The sequence below is a fragment of the Cavia porcellus genome, unplaced genomic scaffold (genome assembly GCF_034190915.1).
Source record: "Cavia porcellus strain 051 isolate PalLab524CR breed Dunkin Hartley unplaced genomic scaffold, mCavPor4.1 scaffold_16, whole genome shotgun sequence".
Taxonomy (NCBI): domain Eukaryota; kingdom Metazoa; phylum Chordata; class Mammalia; order Rodentia; family Caviidae; genus Cavia; species Cavia porcellus.
In genome coordinates, this window is record NW_026947499.1 from 59,643,821 (window position 1) to 59,663,062 (window position 19,242).

A 19,242-nucleotide genomic window follows, 5' to 3' on the forward strand; every position below is an offset into this window, starting at 1 on the left:
ATCCCCATATATGGAAATATAGAGATCAGTATCTCAGAAGTAGTTAATAATGTCAAATAGCAGGTCATTGTGCGTAAATTCTACTTTAATAATAAAATATAGTATTTAATATTTATGTACATAAATGTTATTTAAAAGAATACAATTTAAGTCCAAAATATCTTGTTTTATGTACAATAAAATATATTCTAGAGAAAGTGAGGCAAAATCTATATGACAGTTCTATTAATTGAAATGTATAAAACATGTTAATTCTATAGTTGCTGATCACCTGTTTTCCCAAAAGCTCAGCCAGACTTACTCAGATAAGAATCACTCAGTCTTTACACAAAATTGTGAGAAGTACATGCTTCACACCATTGAAATTTGAAATAAATTATTACACAGAAAAACATTTTGATACATATATGTCACACTTGCCAAGAAATAAAATAAATAAATGCTTTAGAGATTAATGTCATTATATTCTTGTAAGACAGGAGGGGCAGAATTTCCAAGCCCCCACCCTTACAATTTAGGACAAAAAAAGTACATTTAGTACATTTTATTGAAGTTACAAACTAAACAAATTGTATTCTTCCCCCAAATCTATCTTCCTCTTATACCAGAACAAGACCAAAGGACAAGTGAGCTCAGTATAATCAGGTATGATTTCAAAATGACCTTCTTCTTTTTCTAGATGCATTTTTCTCACACATTAGTAATTTGCAGGGTATTTAATAGGCAAATTGAGACCAAAGGTGACAGTTAATTGTCGGCTTTATCAGCAACCTCTTAAAAGAAACACTTAAATTTGGGCACTTTGACATACATTTTTAAATGTAATTTCCTTTTTAAAAAAAAATCAGAACCAAAAAATTCCTAACTCCTAATCAGCACATATATGAGGGAGATTGAATTTTTATATGCTTTTGACATTAACAATTACCAAATGCATTCACAGGCACCTTCCTGTATTGTGTATTGCTCTCCCAAGTTTATCTTGCTGCTGTTTCCTTACACTTCAGGAAGTAAGTTAAATACAATATTCATAATTATGACATTCTTATGAAATGATGGTTTTTTAGTTCATTCTTTTATTATATTAGCTACAAGTTCCATGCAAAGAGAGTTGAACATATTATCAGTTCCTAACTGCAGTTTGATTTCTGACCTTACTAACTATTGATCCTCTAAGGGTGGTGTCCCAAAACTGCTGGCCAGCCAGGTGACTTGAGTTCCAAAGCTGTGTGCATGAGACAGGATTTGAGAAGAAACTTGGGAGGAATTTCCCTTGAATACTAGAACGGGTGGGATGACCTCACAACAAACTGGAATTCTGTTTCTTTCCAGGAGGGCTCTTTGTTTTGTTGTTGTTGTTGTTGTTTGTTTGTTTGTTTGTTTTGTCTTTTTCATTTTTATCGGTACCGGGGATCGAACTCAGGACTGCCTGCTTGCAAGCAGGTACTTATGCCGCTGAGCTAAATCCCCAGCCCTTAGGAGGGCTCTTTGGCTATGCAGTGGGAAATCTGTACTACCTGGAAAGCAATATTTACCTCTTTAGCATTGCCTATGTTTTTACTGTGCCAAATTCTCAGCAAGGGAATCCTTAAGCTTAAATTCTAAAGATCTTCTCAGTAAATTAGATCACACAGCTTTAATGACTAGACTCTGAACTTACACATCAAAGACAAAACACTGTACAGCAGGAACTCAACATATGTGCATCAGCAGAAGATGGTGTCTTCATCCATATGAAAACATTAACAGAAACACTTGCTTTGAAAGCTATATCCGTTTGTCTGGATATAGCTTGCTTCCTGTGTTCCATGGCTTCCTACCTCCTAAGGATGCTAGGGCAGCTTAGGGATGTACTGTTCCAAACTTCAGCTTTGAACTCGCTGCCCTTAGGGCAATTTGCCCCCAGGCACACCTAGCCCATCTTCCATATACCATTTAAAAGCAAGATGATCACCACAGTGCTTCCTTTAAATGTCTCATTTTGTTAACTGCTCCAGGTTGCAATCTTGTTATTATCACATCCAGAAATTAATCTGAGTTCTGATAAAACATCTGTTTTAAATAGGAAGTTTAACAAACTTCCTCTGTTGACTTGGAGTCCTATTCCTCCTTTTGGATTCAGCTCAGCTAATTAAAAATACTTCCGATAACCAGTTTTGTCATTTGCTCTGGGAAACTTTTGAACCAGATGATATAAACACTCTTGGGGTTACTCAGCCACCTAATTGCCTGTTTGCTTCCTCCCAAAATGTTTTCCACTGCAACAGCAATCCAGAGCATCATTACCTCCCCAGATTGCAGGACTTACCAATAATTAAAGTTATGATTTCTTTTTTAGGCAAGATAATCAAAATCTCCAGTATAGAATGCTATTTCCCAGATACAAGCAAATGTAAACTGATTATCTCATACATAATATCAACTAAAAACTAAATGGTATAAAAGTATTTAAACCAAGGATAATCAAGTTCTCCTTGGACACAGATGCTAAATGTTTTAAATCTATCTTTAAATTTAGAACTGATTTTTGATCCTGACTTCATCAACAGGATGGCTAAATATCCCTAAGCCTCAGGATTTTTCTTGTTTTTTATTTTGGGGGAGATGTTGTTTTTGTTTTTCTTCTTTAGTAATAGAGATAATTATTTTCACGATCTCTAAGGCCTGGTTCAATTCCATCAAGCTCTGTAATGTGACATTCTGTTCTTTACACATACAGAACAATAGCACAAGTAGAGAGTAAATGTACTTTTGCCATATAAGCAGCGGCTCATAGGAAAATTCACAACTGGGGAAGGTGATGTGGTAGGGCCTTGTAAATTGCTTTCAAACAATAGAGAAGCATATCATATAACAACTAGGAAGGACTGCTAGAATCATAAAAGATTATAGCTAGATGCTAGACCGTAAGGCAAGGTGATTTGCCAAAGGCTAAATGATCTTTTGGTGATAGGAGACTTATTCTAATCTCCTGGTTTACAGTCCTCTCAGTGATCTACAATTCACCAACCCACCCATCTGGATGTTCACCTCAATATCTGCCCTAAATATAAATCTTGTTTATTGATGTTGGTGTTTGGTCTTTTTAAAAGATGAGCTTTTCTGCCCTGCCTTGGAGGGTCCTCCATGAAACTGTAGAGTGTGATCAATCTCTGACATTTCCTCTTTCCGGAAGTGCCCCTGTGCTCTGTTGGGGGTATAGTTAACAAGTATGTGGGGCGGGGGGAGGCTATGTGTATGTTTATCCTTCATGGAAACTCAATACTTTGTTCTTCACATGTGTGGTGGATTCAGAAGCAAGAACTCCCTGGTCCAGAGATTCTGGCTTTTTGAATCCATTATCCATCATTATGCTTTTGCAAGGAAACACAAAATAACTCACACAACCCAGAATAATAGTACCTGAATTTCCCCGAATCCCACCATTTGTTTATCCCCATGTTGTCACTCAGAACTTGCTATTCCTCCCATGACTTCATTGTGAACATTTCCTGCCCCTTTACCAGCAGTGCCAAGCTTTTCACAGCAATGATCAGTCTGTGAATTTCCTGGATAGATTCTGAAATAACAGTAAGTCTTCCTAGAGGAGGCAGTGTTGGTAAAAGAGTTTGAACAGAGAAGGACACCACTGCTAGAAAGAAAAGCAGAAGAAAGGACCGTATTATGAAGGAGGATCAGCTGGAATTGCTAAGTTTACTTGAATCTGTGATGGAGTGCACCGGTGCTGGGAATGGCTTTTCACCAGTCTCCACAGAGTGCCAAGTTGGACACATGGATGGAGTGGTGAAGGAAGTCAAAGATAAGGAATCAAGAAACCAGGTGAAGGAAGCAGAAGATAAGGAATCAGGAAAACAGAATCCAATTTAAACAAAACGACAACAGGCCTAGAGTTTGACCTGTCCAGATAGAGCAGGGAAGCAGAGTGCTAGACTAGAATGGCTTCCAAGGGAAAATGTGAAACTAATGCATTTAAGTGTTTGGAAAAATTGCCAATAGGTTTTCAGTCAATCTAGTAGAGCATTTGGAAAAAATGAAGGCAGATACGTGGAAAACCAAACATGAAAAATTAAAGCAATTATTCTTTTGAAGGGAGAAAAGTGATAAGAAGAAGAAAGCTCACTCATGGTGTACTACGTGGCTCAGAAAAGTAACAATATTTAAGTTTATACTGTGCACATGTAGATATATAAATGTTTAAATACTGACTGTTGATATATCTAAAAAGTTCCAAATGTAACCATGTTGGGAAGAGGAGTAAGAGAGAAGACAAGGGACAAGTGAGAAAGCTGAATCTTTAGGTATCAAGAACAAAATGGGAAGACAAAAATACCTAAAATACAGAAATAAAAAGTCAGTGTATTTATTAGCCACTCACTTTTCCATTGCTGGGACAAATTATCCGACCCCCTGCAACGTGAGGTGGAAAGAGTTGCCCTGGCTCACTATTTCAGAAGGTTCAGTGTATAGCTGACATGCTCCAAAGCAGAAATAGCGTAGGAAAAAGGCCTGGTAGAGGAAGGCTGCACAACATACAGCAGCTAGGAAGCAGAAAGGGAAGAGGCAGGGACAGGACCTCAGCCTTCCAGGTCATGCCACCAATGACTCCCCTGCTTCAATGAGACCCCACTTCCACACAGAACATTTGGCTATGAACTCTCCAATGGGTCAGTTCCCTTGTCAGTGTAGTGCCCCATGACCCAGTCACTCTCCAAAGCCCCACCTCGGAGCAGGAGACTTCTGAGGGACATTTTAGATGTGAACTAATAGCATTCTGCCTTTTGTCCCCAAAAGATTCATGTCCATCTCATTACGTAAAATGCATTTAGTCCATCTTCAAGAGTCAGCAACTGTTAACAATTCTTGCACTGCTTAAAGCTTCAAGTCCAAAGTATCCTCTAAGACTCAAAAATTCTCAGCTGTGACTCCCTGTAAAAATCAAAAGGGAAGTTAAATAGTTCCAACTATAATGCTACAGGGTATAAGTTCCATTCCAAAAGGGAGGAATAGGGGAATAGAAGCAATCAGACCAAAGCAAGACTGAAACTCAGCTAAGAAAATATTAAGTCCTGTAACTCCATGTGCAGTAGCTGGACCACATGGCAGCAGGATGTGCCCCAACGGGCTTGGGCAGGCCTGCTTCTCTGGTCTCGCTGGTCACTGCTCACACGGTTTTCTCTTGAGGGGGCTCCACTTCTGTCAGTGGTTTCTTCAGCAGACTTTCCATGTGCCTGGCATCTTCATCTTCCTGGAGTCTCCACTGCACCTTAGGCTTCGGCTTCACAGCTTCACATATCACCCTCCCAGGGATACATACACTCCCAGGCCTTCCAATGGCCTCACAACTCTTGCATTGTGCATGTTTGGAAAGCCAGCAACATTGCCCGAACACTAGTCTGGCCCCCTTGGCCTACAGTTGCTGTAGTTACTTCGTTTCTGGATGCATGAACTTTTGGGAACAGTTATTTAGGCTTATATGATCATGAATGAGCAGGGCACCCAGGGGCTTTCTTGTCAAAGCAAAGTATTTTACCCTTTTACACTCTTAAACCTGTGATGGAGTGGGGTCAGGACAATTTCTGGGATACTCTCAAATCATCTTCTTGTCCTGATTCAAAGAACTTGGCATCTTTTCAGTGGGGCTAATCTTTTAAGTTCACTCTCATTGGCTAAAACTTTACATGTACCTCCTTTCTGAAAAATCCTGAAGAATATTTCAAATCCTTCACCTCTGTTTTTTGCTCCTGGTTGTCATTGTATATCTGGCTAAAAGCAGCCAGCAGTCCCCATGCCACAGCCTGAATGTTGGGATGTCTTGAAATTTCCTCCCAGAATTATTAGTTTGCTATTGCTACATTTAGTCTCACATAAAGTCTTAGGACACAGGCAAAGTGTAGAGAAGCCCTTTGCCGGAATGTAACACAAATGGCCTCTAAGCCCACTTCCCAGGAGAGTCACTGTTTCCATTGGAACCTCCTGATCCCGGCCTTTACTGCCGACATTACTACCCGCAAACTGGTCTTTTGAGTTTCCCCCCAAATCATCTATTGAGCTCTGCTTAAAGCATTCTAGGGCTTCTCTAGCCCACAGTGGTTCCAACTACCCCCTGGGAAGCCAATTCCAAAGGCATCTGAACCTCATGGTAAGGCATAGCCACACCAATGACCCCAGTTCTCTGGTACTGGTTTTATGTATTAGCCACATTTTTGTTGTTGGGACAAAATACATAACACTGAAAACTCAAGGAGGAGAGGTTTATTTTGACTTATGGGTTCAAAAGTTTCAGTTGATGGTTAGATGGTTCCAAGGCAGAAATGGCATGGTGGAGGAAAGCCATTCAGTGCACGGGCCAGGAAGTAGAGAGAGTGGAGAGAGTTGCTGGAGAGAACACACCTTCCCAAGCACACACCGTCAGTCACCCACTTCTTTCAACTAGGTCCTGCCCCCTAATAGTTATGAACTTCTCAAGGAATTCATTTCCTGGTGAGTATAGCACTCCCATGGTCCAGTCACCTTCCAAAGCCCCACCTCTGGACACATAATTTGAATGAACAGTTTAGATCTGAACCATAACAGAGTATCAGTACATTATTTAGAAAAATGGAGATAAATGCCAGAAAAAAACCAGCTAAAAGTTAAAAATGTTTGGGGGGGGTCAAAGAAAGAAGCAAAAAACAAATCTCTTTTCATTGATTTTTACCACTGGTTGGTATTTTAATTATGTATGTAAGTTCCTTTAAGAAAAATTAAAAATTATTAACGAATAAATGGGAACTGTGAGAGTGGAGGCAAAAAATGCTACGTGTCTTGTTGGCAGCTTAGCTGGGCAGGGGAGGGAAAGGCACAGGAACTGTGTAGGACTGCAGAGCTGAAGGAAAAATGGAAGATACCAGATAATATTTGTATTCTCTGTGGATATAGCATATTAAATGCAACAGCAAAGGATAAAGAGATAAGCAATGAAATCCTAATGAGGAAGTAGAAGGAAAACCTTATCTTTATTGGGGAAATTTTAGAATCATTCGTCCCTATTCCCTGGGAGATCTCTCTCTCTCTCTCTCTCTCTCTCTCTCTCTCTCTCTCTCTCTCTCTCTCTCCTCTCTCCTGTTTTCCTCTCCCTCCCTCACTTTCTACCTCCTGCCATCTCTTTCCTTTCAGCTTGTGACACAATTAGGATGCTTCTGCTGCTCTTCTTCCTCCCTTCCCATTCCTGTTTCTCCTCCTGTACCTCCTCCTTCCCCTTGTGGTGCTGGGAACTGAACCCATGGCCTTCCATATGCACAGGCACTTTACCACTGACTTACACACCTAAGTAGTCATGTACTCTTCTGATCTATAACCCTGTGGTTTTCACACTCAGAAAAGTCTCATTCATTCCCCAGTATTGTGCAATAATGAAAGAATGTGAAATTCAGGCCTTTGAATTCCCGAGACATGTTCTTATATTAATGAAATGAAGGGAAGTGCAGTGAAATGAGATGTGTTCATTTCACTCACACTGTACATCAAAGCTATTTCATTTCCTTCCTAGTGGTATGCAAGTATTAAGAGGCCTGGTAACCCCCAGAGATCTGGTAACACCATTGATGAATACAACATACTGTCTAGAGAGAGCCCAGCTGCACACATCAACTGTAACAGAAATGCCAACAGAAACTGCATAATCCTATTTAATATTTAAACAATATCCTAGATATGAAACACATATCCTTAAGACATGACAAACATCATAGTCCATATCAGAGCATTTCTGCACTATATATATGAGGAAGCCACTATCATTATGCATCTAAATGGTCCACATATTACAATTATTCTCAGGCAGGGAAGACCAGAGTCTTCAGCAGCTCTAGATTGAGCCCTGCACATCCAGAGAAGGCACTTAACATGGGATTGTGGGTCCCTAATCCTGGAGGTTTTCACAGGGATCTGAGTAGTAACTGCAGACATCAACTAGGGTGAAATTCCATTTATTTTACTACAAAGCGTGTTTCTGGCCAGAAAAAAAGACTCTAAACTTTTAATTCCATTCATCTCTACAAAAGCATATTCAACCAAATATATTAAGAACATTATGATCACAAATGGAATCTGGAATCAGAGTGCATTTAATCCTCCACCTCTTAACCTCCATGGGCATCATTTATAAAACGGAGTTTAACACAAAGCTACCCAAAATTACCCAGAAAATTAGTTACTTTTCATCATTCTTGAAAAGAGCCTCTGGGTTGAGAAGCAGAGTTTTCTACCAGTTGTACTTGGCGGATGGCTACATGCCCTGACCTCACTGTATAAACATCCTGTTATGTGCACTGCCAGGCCTTTCGCAGCACTTTTGAGCAAATGGTCTGGACTTCTAGGTGACAATGATGTCAACATGGCGTGACAAGGTAAAAGCAGAAACACCAGCAAGTGACCCTAAGATTATGCTGAAAGTCGTTAGGGAATGGCTGATGGAGTCTAAGAGGATCAGAGTACAATCCTTTAGACAGCCTCATTTGCTCAAATATTTCACAAATGCCAGGAAGGTATCTCCAAAAACACTGAATGTTCTTGTCTTTGAAGAGGTTGGATGTCCATATTTTGAAAGGAGATAAATTTCATTAAAAACATAAGCCAGTATTCAAAATGGCAAGCTCTTTTAGGTAAATTTACTTAAAATCATATTATTAAACTTTCCTTACTTTCCCTCTCTTCTTTGACCTTCCATTCCCATTGCTACCGCATGCTTTTAATATTCTACATTTTTAATACATATGCTGAGAACTGATGGATAAATGATGACAAGTCTGAGTAAAGTGCATGTGAACAACATCATGAAGCATCTATACATATCATCACCGCAGTCCAAGTCCAAATTCTGCAAGGCATGCGAAATCTGGTGTGGGAAAGAAGGCAGAGGAGTTTATCTGTCATGAAATAAGTTGATTTGTGGATGTGACTGTTAATTCTGAAATGTTAACTTCATTGTATTAAGAAGAGCCCAGCATGTTCTTGCATATGTCTGGGTGGCTCACGGAGGCCGGGCCTTCAGTACTTAATCTGGCGCCTGGGCTTTTCCTCTCTGGAAATGCTCCCCTGCCCCGCTTCCAGGCTGCTAGGAACTGAACATCTTTGTTCCACCACACCTTTCCGCCATGATGTTTTGTCGTGGAGGCAGCCGACCATGGCTGCATCTCCTGCAATCACAAGCTAAATTAAATGTTTCCTTCTTTAAACTGTAGATATTGAATATTATAGCTCAGTGATGGGAAAACAAACCAACACAATGGACTAAGATCCAATCATGTGTCTTTTTTAAAATATACATGTCTTTTCACAATATCAAGATCAGGGACTACATCCATATAATTTTGGAACTCTAGCAATTCAAAAGTAACAAAACAAAAATCTATTACTGTGCAGTTATATTTTCGTACAGTTCATCTACTTGGCTCAAAAATTTTGGCAAAGCTATAGCCTAATGAGACTTTGGTATGCTAAGCTGTGGGTTACTAGCCTTGAGCTCATTTATGCTTATATGACTACACAGCAGGAAGATCTAACATGGTTAGTCTCACAGGACAGTTGACATTCGCATTCACACTCCGCATGCTTATTATAACATGCTTGCAAACTACAGAAAATTATTCAAACAAGAGTAAAACTGACAGAAACACAATGTATTTCACACCACACACACACACACACACACACACACACACACACACACCCCAGCAGAAATCATGAACTGGTTCTATGTCTCCCCCGCCCCCTGTGTTAATGTATCTGAGTTTATTTTCGGTTATTTTCAATCCATCACAATTTCTGTTTAGCTATAAAGGGCCCTTTGATAGCTCTATTCAAACTGCTCCACAATTTAAAGCAGTTGCACACTTGAATGGAGCATGAATCTGACATTATGATTCTAAAATTATTGTCTATGAAATTCTGGGAACTTTTTGGAAGTGTCCAAAACATCTAAAATATACACAGACACACACAAAGAAGTCAAACTCTGTTTTTAGGATTCCACAGTTCATTTTCATTTTATTTTACATTCAAATATTTCCTGAAATCATATTAAAGACTTTTTTTTTAATTTTTGCGAAACTTTAGTGCTCTAGGCCCTGGAATAGCTATGAGTTTGTTTGTTTGTTTGTTTGTTTCTCCCTAGCACATATATCAAGTTCAGGATTTGGTAGACAACTGTTAAACTGTGTCCTACTTCATAAAGTGTTTTTTTTAAAAACTGTAAACAAAGTGTTTTCAATTTTGCTTATGACAAGAAAATATGACAGCCATCTTTCAAGAGCAATGATTCAGCCCCCAAAGCTACTGTTAAAGCCTGACTGGTGGGCTAGTGGACACATCCAGTGCTAGAGGCAGAACTGAGCCTAGCAACCTAACCCTTCACTGGTCCAGCATCCTTAACATATCACACGGCAAACAGCTAATTCTGCTCCCCAACATCCAAACAAAGGCACAAAACAGGAAAGACACATGGCTATTAGTTGGTTATTTTATAAACAAAATAATTAAGACTTAAATTAGTATGTATCAAGGGTTGGCACAAACAGGCGAAGTTCAGTTTGGTGGCAGCAGTAGCATCTGCGCAACATACCCCCGGGCCACTGCCCTCAGCCCTTCCCCACGCCAAGAGAAGTACTGCTGCTGGCTGCAGATTTCTTCAGCTCTATTTTCATAGACTGAGTCTCAGCTCGAGCCTCGAATTTGGTCAGATTTCCTGTTCCTGGGGCTGCCACTACTGGCTTTCCTGCTTTCATACCTTTTGACATAGGAATTCGTGTGGGTGCAGGCCGCTGGGATGACCCATCTTGTCCTGACTGGAAGAGAACACAGAGACACAAGGGAGACAGGTCATCAGTCCCGCAGTGAGGTTCCCACAGACAGGCTGCCAGTCTGAACATCAGAGGACCCCTAATACACAGGAACACGCGCAGGTGATGCACTGCAAGAAGTTCAGAGTTGCCAGGCAGGGTGGCGATGGCCTGTAATCTGGGAGGCTGAGGCAGGAGGATCACTGCAAAGTGAGCTCAAGGCCAGCCTGAACTGCATAGTAAAACCTTGTCTCAAAAGGATGAAAAAAAAAAAAAAAGTCAGAGTTGGTGTTTACTCTGCTTTGTTTATCTCGTTTTTTCCTTTCTTGAAACATCTCATGAACTTTCTCCTCTTCCCAAATTCTATCCTACCTCTTCCACTCTTTCTGCTGATGACCCTCATACTAACTCCCAGACCTCTGTATTGGTTACTCCTACACCACCACACCACACCCCCCTTCCCTCCTGTCTACCAGTCAGATGAAGCAGCTCCCTTTTGCTTCCTAAGGACCTCGGACTTCTCTCAGTTTTCAGGGTCACTGCAGACCACACCTTTCTTCTTAAAATGGTCCTCACCTTCTCTTGCTGTGCTTTCTTGGTGCGTCTCAGCAATTTCCTGCCAGGCTCTTATGACTGCTTACTCTACCTTCTGTGTCTTCTAGATGTCCACCAGGCCCTATTCTCAGCCCTTTCTAATCTTTTCCATTTACCCACAGAATCCCTCAGTTATTTCCCCATGTGTTCAAAAACCTCCTTTTTTCTTTTTTTAATAAAATGAAGCAGAAAGAAGCAAGAGCCTAGGGAAGCAATTATGCTGTTCCTAAAGGGCAGTTCTGAGTTATTTGAGAAAGGTGAACATTCTGGCTGTGATTTGGCTCCTGTGGAACTGATACCTTAGTGCTTTATCAGTGAAACAATTAGTAATTCATACTCCAAAGTTTCTCTTGAGGATGCTCTTGTGTACAGAGAATTAACATAAGTTATACTGAGGATACGGGAAATAAGCTTATCATTTGTACATTTAAAGTACTAGCTTTCTATGTTCTTAAGAGGCTACAAAATTTGTTTAAAGTGGAGGAGTCATAATTTCTAGTCTATTTTGCTTAAATTAATATCTAAATAGTTCACATTCTTCTATAAGAATTGTAGCCTGTCAGTGAAAATAATTACTGGGCATATATTAAAAACGTAATTTGTTTGGAAGCTTTAGAGTTTGTACTTTGGTCATTTTTTTTATAACCATTCCAGCTAGTCATAAGAATCAATACTGTGTAGCATTTGCTCTTTGCAAGATATGATTAAATATAGTTCTTCACAATATAAACTCCTTTGTTTTAGTTTTTAGAAGTTTTTAATGTAGGGCTGGGGATTTAGCTCAATGGCTTAAGCACCTCTGGCAAGCGCGAGGTTGTGAGTTCAATCCCCAGTAACAACAACAAAAAAAAGTTTTTAATGTAAGCCAGCATGAGAACACATATCTGTAAAAGCCTGAGGCAGGAGGATTGCAAGTTTCAGTACAAACTGGGCAATTTAGCACTACATAGTGAGACCCTCTCTCAAAATAAAAGGTGAAGGGAGCTGGGGCTCAGTACGAACACCTTAGATTCAATCCCCAATGCTATACACACACACACACACTCAGAGAGAGACAAAGAAATTTGTTTTTTCTTTTTTTTTGTTCCTTTTTGGTTTGTTTTTTGTCTCACTAGGTAGTGCAGGCTGGCCTTGAACTCACTATTTAGCCTGATCTGGCCTCAAACTCTCAGCAATTTTCCTGCCTCACAAAAAAGTTTTTAATATAAAATACTTTTAATCATATTTTCAGAATAAAGTATGACTGTGGATGTGTGTGTGTGTGTGTGTGTATAATCACACATCGAATACTTTAGTTTGTATAAATATCATTTAGGAAGTATTTTGGTTTTGAGACAGGGTCTCTATGCAGCTCAGGCTGGCCTCCAACCGCAAGCATCCTCCTGCCTCTGGGATTATAGGCCTGCACCACCAAATCCAAGCAACCTAGGAAGTTTTACTTCTTCCAACATATTAAGCACTTTCCTTAGTCTCCATTTTAAAAATATATTGTAAACATATGTATTTTTACTTAAGGCCTTTACACTGAACAATGGCTCCAGTTTGTTTTTTGTTTGTTCCAGAGTCTTACTAAATTGACAAATTAAGGGACTGGGATTTAGCTCAGAGGCACAAGCACCTGCCTGGCAAGCGCACGCTCTTGCGCTTGATTCCAGGCACCAAAATAAATAGCCCAGGCTGGGTTGAATTTGCAATCCTCTTGCCTCAGTCTCCCTACAGTGCTAGGATTACAGGTGTGCGCCACCACGCCTGACTAAACATCAAATTTTATTTTTACTTTTGGTACCGGGGATTGAACTCACAATCTCGTGCTTGTCAGGCCGCTAAGCTAAATCCCCGGCCTTAATAAAAAATCAAATTTTAAAATGAGATTATTCTATGCTGTTTCCCAAAAGACAGTCTGTGTAAGTAGTCTGAAGGATCTCCATACTTGTTTGCCATGAATAAATGAAAATTTCCCTCAAAACTGGCCCAATTTATCAGAGATGGGGGCGTATGGCTTTCCTGGATCAGTGTCCCCGGCCTGCCCCCGGGGGACCTGAGCTCACCGCCGCCTGGGTGCCCCGCGTGGATGCAGTGGTGGCAGGCGTGATGGTGATAGTGCTGGTCACCTTGGCTGTGCTGGGCCGCACCGCGGGGGTCCCGCGGGGGGCGCGGAGGCCGGGGCTCGGGGCCGCCTCCCTGCCCGCGGGCCGCACGGTGATCACGGGGCTCGCGCCCTCGCCCTGCGCGCCCAGGTGGATGTGGATTCTGTTGTCCTCCGTGGTGATGATGCTTGCATTGGCGTTGTACCTCCGCGGCGCCGACGGGCCCGGCTGCTTCTCTGGGGTGACCCTGAGCACCGTCCTCCCTGCGGGTGCCTCCTGAGGCCCTGGGGACACCGGGGTCCCTGCGGTCTCCGCAGGCGCGGGCGCCGTGGCCACCGTGCGCACTTGTAGGGGCGACGCGCGCCCATCCGTCGCCCGCTCCCGCGACAGGGTGGTGATGGTGACGGGGGACGCGGCGCGCTCGGGGTCGACGCCCGGCGCGGGGACGATGGTGATGCGGGGCGCCTGGCTGCCGAGCGTGGGGATGACCGCCGTGCTGGAGAAGAACTCCTCTGGCGTCGGGCGAGTGATCTCCAACGTGGCCGCGCTGCCCCCGCGCTCCGGCGTCACGCGGATGTGCAACGGCTGGCCGTGCCGGGGTGCCAGCACTAGCCCCCCGGGATCGGGGCGCCCCTCCTGCGAGCCGGGGTCGGGGTCCACGCGCCCCCGTGCCCAGGGCGCCCAAGTCCCGCGCCGCGCGCCCTCGCCCGCCGCCGGCGGATACCGATCCAGCACCGAGCCGCGCCCCGCGGGCCTCCGCAGCGCCCCCTGGCGCAGGTGGCTCATGAGATGCTTCTCCTCCTGGAAGGACTTGCGGATGAACACGGCCGGCGACTCCTCCTCGGCCGCCTCGCCGCCCGGGGCCTCGGTCTGCACCGCGGTGGACGCCACCGGCACGTCCACCATCCTGCGCCCCGCTACGCTGGGCCGCAGCGCGCGGCTGTAGCGCTTGGACAGCTCCAGCTCCTTGGTCAGATGGAGCACCTCCTGACCCATGCTCTTGTTCTTATTTTCTTCTTCCATAAATCTTTGTTGAAGAACTGAATAGTCTACCTGGAGCTGGGAAAGCTGGTCTTCCTTGTTCATTAACTCGTGGATCTTCTCTTTAAGCGCTTGCACCTCGGCTTTTAAATCTCGACTTTTGGCCTCTTCCAGCCGGAACCTGTGCCTCAGTTCGGCCTCCTGGCTCACTGCCTCCCCTTTCTCTATCGCCTTGTTCTTGGCGATTTGGTGCTTGATCTCCTCTAGCTGCTGAGACAGGAAGTTGGCCTTGTCCTGCTCAGTTCTGAATTTCTGCTCCAGCTGATCGTACTCATCCTCCGTCTTCATCAAATCCCCTTCCACCACCTCCAACTGCTGAAGGCGTTTCTTCAGTCTCTCGATTTCAAGAGTTAACTCCTTTATCTTGTTATCCTCTGGGCAGGTGAGCTCGGGTCCTTTTCGAGACCTTCCTCTTCTTTCTCTTTCTACTTCCTCTAGCCCATCGAGTCTCTTCTTTAGTAAGTCCACACTGCAGCTTAATTCCGAGGATTTTTCTTCTTCGCTTTTCAGTTTACCTATCAGCTCATCTCTCTCTTTGGTCAAACTGTACACTTTCTCCTCCATTTCAGACTTCAGTTTTAAGAGCTTCTTACTTTCTTCAATTAATTTTTCAGTTACATCCGTCACCTTCCCTTGTTCCACCTTAAAGTTTTTATTGAGTCCATCCACTTTTCTCTCTTCTTGCTTTATTTTCTCCATCATGTTTTTCCTTTCATCAACCAGCATCACAGTAAATGACTTCAACTTTGTAAGATCATCTTTGAGACTTAGTTCGGCCTTTTCTAATCTGCTTTCAGAACATTCGAGTTCTTTAACTCGACTCTTGACCACCTCCAACTCGTTCAGCAAGTCTTTGGTTAAGTTCTTTTCTTTCTCCAAATTCAAGTGGAGCTGGGAGCATTCCGACTTACTCTTGCTAAAGGCTTCCTCCAGTTTCTCCAGCTCAGACATTCTCTTCTGTAACTTCTCCACTTCGAGTTTGAGCTCCTTGCTGTGGTGTTCTTCCTCCTGCAGCCTCTTCCGCAGCTCCCTGCACTGGGTCTCCGTTTTCGTGATCTCCTCATCTTTACCCTCCATCTCAAGCACGCGCTTTCGGAGATTTTCCACTTCCGCCATGAGACTGGAGTTGCCACATTCCCCTTTGGCAATTTTGTCTCTTAGTTCCTGAAGCTCTTCCTCTGCCTTCTGGAGATTTTTGTTGGTCTCTTCCAGCTCCTCGATTCTTTGAGATAAGCCAACCAACTTCAGTCGAAGTTGTCGATTGTGAGACTCCTGGTTGGCCAGCTTGGCATTCATTTCTTCATGCTCCTGAGTAAACCTGGAGGCCTTGTGCTCAAAGTCCACTTCTAACTTGAGCAGTTTCTGCCTGTCTTCTTTGGATTTGGAAGTAACAGCTTTGAGCTTTTCTTCTTCCTCCCTTAGCTTCTGGGTAAGATCTTGAACTTTCTGGCTTTGCAGGCCAAGTTGCTCAATATGCATTTGCCTCTCATCCACCAGCATGAGTGCGAAGGACTTGAGTTTGACAAGCTCGTCTCTCAGTTTATTGAGCCGCTTAGCATTTTCCTTTTCTTTGCGGGCTTGGTAAGCTTTTTCTTGTTCAAGGAGCTTTTTCAACCTAGCAAACAAAATACAGCTATGTTAAACAGCAGTAATCAACACATACGGTTAAGTCTTATGTACTAAATAAAAAGAAAAACGTTATCAAAATAAACCCCTTATCCATTGCTGTAATATCAATTACAAATAACCATTAATTAAATGAATCAATGCCAGGTATTGTGGTGAACACCTGTAATCCCAGCACTCAGGAGGCTGAGACAGGAGGATTGTTGTGCATTCGAGACCACCTTGAGCTACAAAGTAAGCTGAGGGCACCCTGAATTGCACAGTGAGACCCTGCCTCAAAAATAAATGAATAAATAAATCAGAAGTAAAGGTGCTGGTTAAGATTAGACAGGGGCAGTAACTAGAAGGGGCCTGAGGAGGTCAATTAGATACTAGTTTCTGTTTGGTGATTTGTGTGCTTGTTACACAGGTTTATTTAATTTTTGAATTTCTGCAGTTCTGTGGATGGAGCCCAGAGAGCACTGAGCTACATCCTTGAAACTTTTTATTTCATTTTGAGACAGGGTCTCAAAATCCCCAGGCTGACCTCATCCTTACAGACCTCCCATTTCGGCCTCCCAGGTAGCTGGGATTCCATGCCTGTGCCACTATCTTTCTGCATGTATATAATATTTTCATAAACCAATCAGTAAAACCAGGATGTGCAAAATAATGACTATTTGCATAGTGCTTCCTGGATGCTGAGCCCATCTCTACTTCACCCTCACAGTGTTCCATGAGACCTGTATTTCTGCTGTCATTCTCATGAGGAAATGAGACGAGGCAAACACGTCACCTGCTCTGGTCACATAGCCAGGACACGGCAGTGCATGGATTCCTACTCTGCCAGCAGAACCATTTCTCTCGAAGAAAGAGAGATTTATGTAAGGGAAAAGGAAGGCCCAGAAAAGAAGAACCTTTGGGTTTTCTTATTTGGAACCCTTGAAATAAACTGATTAGCAGAGAGGGAAAGGCAGGAGAAGCTTTCTGATAGAAAAGCTGACCTACATAAATACATTTGGCTAACACCAGAACTGGCACAGAATTTGGCCTCAGTTTCTGATTTAAATGACAAAAAAAACTTCATGGACAGAACTAAGTAGAGAGATCTAAATTACCATCACTACATAAATGTGGCAGCCATAAGAATTATTATGTTTCATGTTTATGAAATGCATTTTCTCTATGGTATCTATGTATAATAAGTAAGATTATTTCAGAGTAACAATTTATCATTCTTGGGTTGGTCAATTAACTTGATTCAATTGTAATGGCTGTCTACGTATCTATAAACAGAGTTAAATTAAAATTATATTCACTGTCAGTAAAAATGCATTTTAGTCAATAATATGTTTATAAGAAAAGCAAGTTATAAACAACCACTAACATGTATATATTTAAGTACATTTTATTCCTTCAATATATTTTGCATCTTTATTATTTGGGCTCATTTATTTCATGTTGACAGATTAGCTTTTAGCCAAGTAATTAGAATTTGTTTCATGTTTCATTGTGTAAGAAATTTCTGAACATATACGTGAAAGCTATTCATCATTAAAGTCACTGTCAGACAAAATTACCATATAAATGGTTCTAATGATGTCATTTTTAGTAGAATTTGTTTTTATAGAACATATCCCTATGTTTAAGGGGTGTGTGTGTGTGTGTGTGTGTGTGTGCGTGACTGTGCACATGTGGTACTGGGGTTGAACCACGATGACTTTGTAGGTCTAAAGGAATAGGAAAAGACTGTTTTCAAATCCTACAGACTCATATGAGCAATACTTACTAGTTTCACTAAATGTGGTCCTCATATGTATAAAAGGGCATTTGTTGATCTGAAATGGCTTACATGTCTAGAAACCATGAAATTGATTTGTAAGCTTCAGGCAGAAGGAGGACAAGCAGGGGGGGGGAGTAGATGGGAGGGAGCTGATTTCCAGTTGGGATTGGGGGCCAGCAAGGAGCCTCATTCTGGGGAAGAAATGTTTGCTATCCAAGAGACTCTGTAGGCCTATTCTGGCCTTGCAAGCAGGCAGTCGTGAGTTCGATCCCCAGTACCGATAAAAAGGAAAAAGACCACAAAAAAAAAAAGAAAAGAAAGAAAGAAATGAAAAACTCATCCCACACTCCAATTTTTGCTAGTACCTAATTTAAAATAAATAAATAGAAAAAAGTCTCCTCTGTCATTTATTAAATGCCACATCATTTCATTTAATTTTCACAACAACACTTTGAGTAAGGCAGTACTGTATCAATTTATAAACTGGAAAGTTATTGGGGTTAATTAAAGGAAGATGATTAAGATTTGAGCCAAATCTTAATAATAAGTGATTTCTCAAATGGATATTAACCCAGACAGTTCAAATTTTCAAGACTTCATTTATGTTAACATCATCTTCCATGGCTTAATTCCTAGATTTCTCATCTTTTGGAGTGTACTTTTGTATCTAACACTTTAGCTCATATCTAACTTTGCGTCAAGGCTAAGATGACCCTAGTCATTGATAAAAAGGCAGTTTGATAATGCACAGAGCCCTGGAAACACACTCAAGATCTCTCTCTTGCTGACGTGAATCTGTTCAGTGGCATAAGCATTGTCATTCGATGAGCTATAAGCCCACTGCATTTGTGCTAGCTTCTTATTCTAATCTCCACGCCGCCCCCCCCCCCTTTCCACTGCTTAGTTTACATTTGGCCCTGAACTCACTAGATAGCCCAGAATGGCCTCAAATTTACAGCAATCTTCCTGCTTCTGCCTCCCAAGTGCTGGGATTATAGGTGTAAGACCTGGCTTCTTGCCACTTTCTGAAGCAGTTCTTGAAGTACTCTTTTGTGTTTTATGAACTGTGTTTTTAAAAAAAATACAAAAATTACAGAGAATGCTGCTCCCAAGCGCCAGTCCAACAGGAAGGTAGGCTCATAAAAGCCTTGTAATGTGTCCTCCTCCTTGCTCACCAAGCCTGGCACTGTTTAGCTTGTGCTCTTCCCCAAAATCAAAATGACACAAAGGATAAACATTTTGAATCCGTTTAGGCATCAAGACAGCCAGCCACAAAAGCTCAACTAAAGACACTCAGGACAGAGGACTTCTAGAA

General features: G+C 42.1%; 1 protein-coding gene across 7 annotated transcripts in view; it reads right to left on the reverse strand.

The window, feature by feature from the left end:
- Filip1 (filamin A interacting protein 1) overlaps positions 1 to 19,242 on the reverse strand; it is a 223,602-nt gene that overhangs the window by 5,443 nt on the left and 198,917 nt on the right. For 4 of the 7 annotated variants that reach the window (XM_003477904.5, XM_063226902.1, XM_063226904.1 and 1 more), the window contains 2 exons: positions 13,460 to 16,154; positions 9,272 to 10,823 (listed from right to left, as the gene is read on the reverse strand). In XM_003477904.5, the coding sequence (XP_003477952.3) occupies positions 10,617 to 10,823; positions 13,460 to 16,154 (2,902 nt within the window). In that variant the 3' untranslated portion in view covers positions 9,272 to 10,616. Of the gene's footprint in view, positions 1 to 64; positions 9,177 to 9,271; positions 10,824 to 13,459; positions 16,155 to 19,242 lie in introns of those variants that run through there. The other 3 variants (XM_063226901.1, XM_063226903.1, XM_063226900.1) reach the window with 3 other exon arrangements.